Source organism: Coptis chinensis, chromosome 9 (genome assembly GCF_015680905.1).
Source record: "Coptis chinensis isolate HL-2020 chromosome 9, ASM1568090v1, whole genome shotgun sequence".
Lineage (NCBI taxonomy): Eukaryota > Viridiplantae > Streptophyta > Magnoliopsida > Ranunculales > Ranunculaceae > Coptis > Coptis chinensis.
In genome coordinates this window covers 68,123,443-68,126,803 of record NC_141464.1, presented here as the reverse complement: position 1 = coordinate 68,126,803, position 3,361 = coordinate 68,123,443, and the positions used below count along the sequence as shown (strand labels likewise).

At 36.9% G+C, this 3,361-nt stretch overlaps 1 protein-coding gene across 1 annotated transcript; it reads left to right on the top strand.

The window, feature by feature from the left end:
• The first annotated feature begins 857 nt into the window (after window positions 1-857).
• On the top strand, window positions 858-2,869 carry LOC147477578 (uncharacterized). The gene is made up of 2 exons (XM_086583132.1): window positions 858-1,070; window positions 1,901-2,869. Exon 2 carries the CDS (start codon window positions 2,101-2,103, stop codon window positions 2,749-2,751), a length of 651 nt encoding a protein of 216 aa, XP_086439258.1. The 5' UTR covers window positions 858-1,070; window positions 1,901-2,100; the 3' UTR covers window positions 2,752-2,869.
• Window positions 2,870-3,361: the final 492 nt, after the last annotated feature.

The window sequence follows — 3,361 nt, the reverse complement described above, 5'->3', positions numbered from 1 at the left end:
AAACAAACTAAGCAATCTCAAAAACAGCAGGGAGGGGACGAGTGCTTAAGTTATGTGGAGTTCGTCTATATCATTCTTCCAAAGACCAAAACATAACTTTTTACTCCATCTTTGCCTCAGTAAACAACGTAAGACAATTCACCCATGGGTCATACTTTCGAAACTTAAGCTTCTCTGTCATCTTCCATGGACTCTTACGCTTCACATAAAAAAATCCAGTCCCTGCCGCAGAGACAAGCCTGATGAATATTGAATCACTCTTGGCCATCCCCATTGAAACTCCTAAATAGTGAAGCTGAGCTAAATCTGCAAAATCAAATTAGACGAGGATGAATTTAGTTTGTCTGATGGTGAGAAGTTGAAACTGGAAGCATTTGAAACAACTACTAGACGATGCACCAGCTTCGTGCCTTAAACAAATAATGCGTAAAAAAAAAAAAAAAAAGAGAGAGAGAGAGCAGAATTCAACAGTTTATTTGAATCATCACTAGTAACAATTTGTGGGTTTTGGGTTGATGAAGAATTCACATCTCCCTGCGCCATTTTTCAAAGGTTTTTTAATATCTTAGCTTTATTCAAGATTTTGTATGACGAGCGATCGATACGCTATATAGATATTTCCTGCTTGAGATTCCTTCAATAAGATCTTCAGTTTTGAATCTGTTTGGCAAGAAGAAGAATAGACATGGATTTAATTTTTAGTTTGTTTTTTTTTTTTTTTTAGCCCAAAAAAAAACGCGGGAAGATTTCATTGGACTTTGTAATTCTCACATTTAGCTGACGTGGGCTGCCACCTAATTAGACACATAAGTAGGTTGAAATAGTAGGTCATATTAAGTAGTTCCGTCTAACATTAATGGATAGTTACAGACTAATCGTATCTGGTACAGTTGTAAATATGGCGGTACTCGTATCCATGACACGTGCATCTTACTAAATTGCATCCCGGATTTCCATAATCTGCCCAAAGCTCAATCACTTCTTTTGTTTCTCAGTTCGGCGGGGAATCAAGACCGGTGTTTTCGCTCCTTTAGTTGGATCTCTTCTCTTCTTGTGTGTTGTTAGTCCAGGTAAGAGTCCCTTGCTGAAATTAGGAACTCTTAAGCACTTTCTATTATACTATTTGAGACTTTCATTTAAATTTAGAATTAGGAATCCTTTAACGTGTAGGAGGTAATTCTCATACCATACCATATTGCCATCTCATCTGATCTCTATATAAAAGGTTTTAGTTAGCATTAACTGGAACTAACAGGAATAGAAACAAGAGAGAGATTGTTTTTTCTTTGTTTTTGTCTTTGTGTTCTGCCCATCTAATTTGAGGAAAGTTAAGAATTGTACTAGGCTAGTACTATGGGCAATTGGTCCGAACTGCCAGAGGATATTCTTGATCAATGCCTGACAAAAATTCTTTCTGTCGAAAGTTTTGTTTGTTCTGGTTCCGTGTGCAAGTCATGGCGATTTGTCGCAAGCAAAAAAAAAATCAGCTCTTTTGCTCCCTGGCTAATACTCACCAAAAGGGAGAACGACACGAGCTCTAGTGAGAATAGTGTAGGACATAGGACATTCTTCAGTTTCTCCAGCAAAAAACTTTTCAATATTCAATTGCTCGAGGAAGCTCAAGGAAGGAGATGTTGGGGATCTCCCTACGGCTGGCTGGTAACCATGGGTCTCGATCGCAATATTCACCTTTTAAATCCATTATCCAAAATTCAATTATCTCTTCCATCACAGCGCACGTTTCCACGAGACCTACAAGACGGATTTCGTAAGCCTGAAACTCTATGTCAGGTGTTTCTACACAAATTCGCTTTGAGTTCTAATCCATCTTTTTCTAACCAAAGTTGTGTGGTTATGACTATTTACGGTGGAATAAATAGGGTTGCCTTTGCTGCTCCAGGGGATGAAGCTTGGACTCCCGTAAAAAGGAGTCCACTTGGAAACGCAGCAGACATTATATCATTTAATGGCCACTTCTATGCTGTGAATACTTATGGATATTTGAGTATTTGTGAGCTTAGCACGAAGACTCCGCATACAATAGATATTGCACCCCCTCCATTCGATGTCGAATGCACATCCACGTACAAGTTTTATCTTATGGAAATATCTGGCGTTCTTCACTTGATTGTACGGAATCTTGATGCTGATGATCCTGACGGTTGTCCTGATTATTTCTATGATAGTGAATCTACTGATGACTTCGAGTTCGATGATAATGCATCTACTGGAAGCTTTGATTCCAATGATAATGCGTCTACTGATGACATTGATTCTGATGATAATTCATCTACTGATGGGCTTGATTCCGATGATAATGCATCTAATGATGACTTCGAAACCGGTAATAATGCATCCACTGAGGAGTTTGAAGTTGATGATAATGCACCCATTAATGACGTTGAGGTCGATGATATTTTATCTATTTGTGACTTCCACTATTACACAGTAGGTTTCAAAGTCTACAAGTTCGATTTTCAAAAGAAAATCTGGAGTGACGTGCCTAGTTTGGCTGACCATGCGTTGTTTGTCGGCACTAATACATCTTTTTCCATCTCAACTTCTACTTACCCAAAGTTCAAGGCTAATTGCATCTACTTCACTGATGATCATTCAGAACAATATCATAAACGTTTCTGCGACATGGGAGTCTACAATTATGGTACAAATCTTATGGAGGAGCCACTTTATTCAAGTGATGATATACTTTCTAAGTTCTCTCGGCCATCCTTCTTTATGCCTAGTCTGTGACTGTACTTTTTTTTTTTGGATAATCACTTTGTAATTAAGTTAACGACTTCAGTGTGCCGCATACTTAGAATTTCTAAATCACCATCTTCAACGTTTGGATGCTGCTGATGCTTTTGGATATTTTTTTCCCCTTCAAATTAAGTTGTTTCATATATCTCATTCATTCTATATTTCTCGAATTCAAAATATATTGTTTTGAACATTGGAAAATAGCAATAATGATACACAGACCTGCTAATGGTAACCATTGATATACATAGAGATACATGGTATTGCAAATTTGCAATGTAAACAAACATTATCCAAATAGTAAGTTGCCAATAGTAGATCTAAAAAGTATTGGAAAAATTAGAGGTTGTCTAATGAATTATCTAATAAACATTTTAGTTTACATAAAATATTGATTTTTCTAATTAACATATGAGGATTTATATGGTTTACGTTTAACTACTCAAAATTAGCAAAAGAAAATTCAGTTGATGTTGATTTTGGCGTAACTCCAAAGAATGATTACTAATGGTTTGTACGAATGAACACTACAAATACATTTCTGCTTGGAAATGAGGTGCCCTCCTGTGTATATATACAAGAAATGGCCTGTATCTTCGAC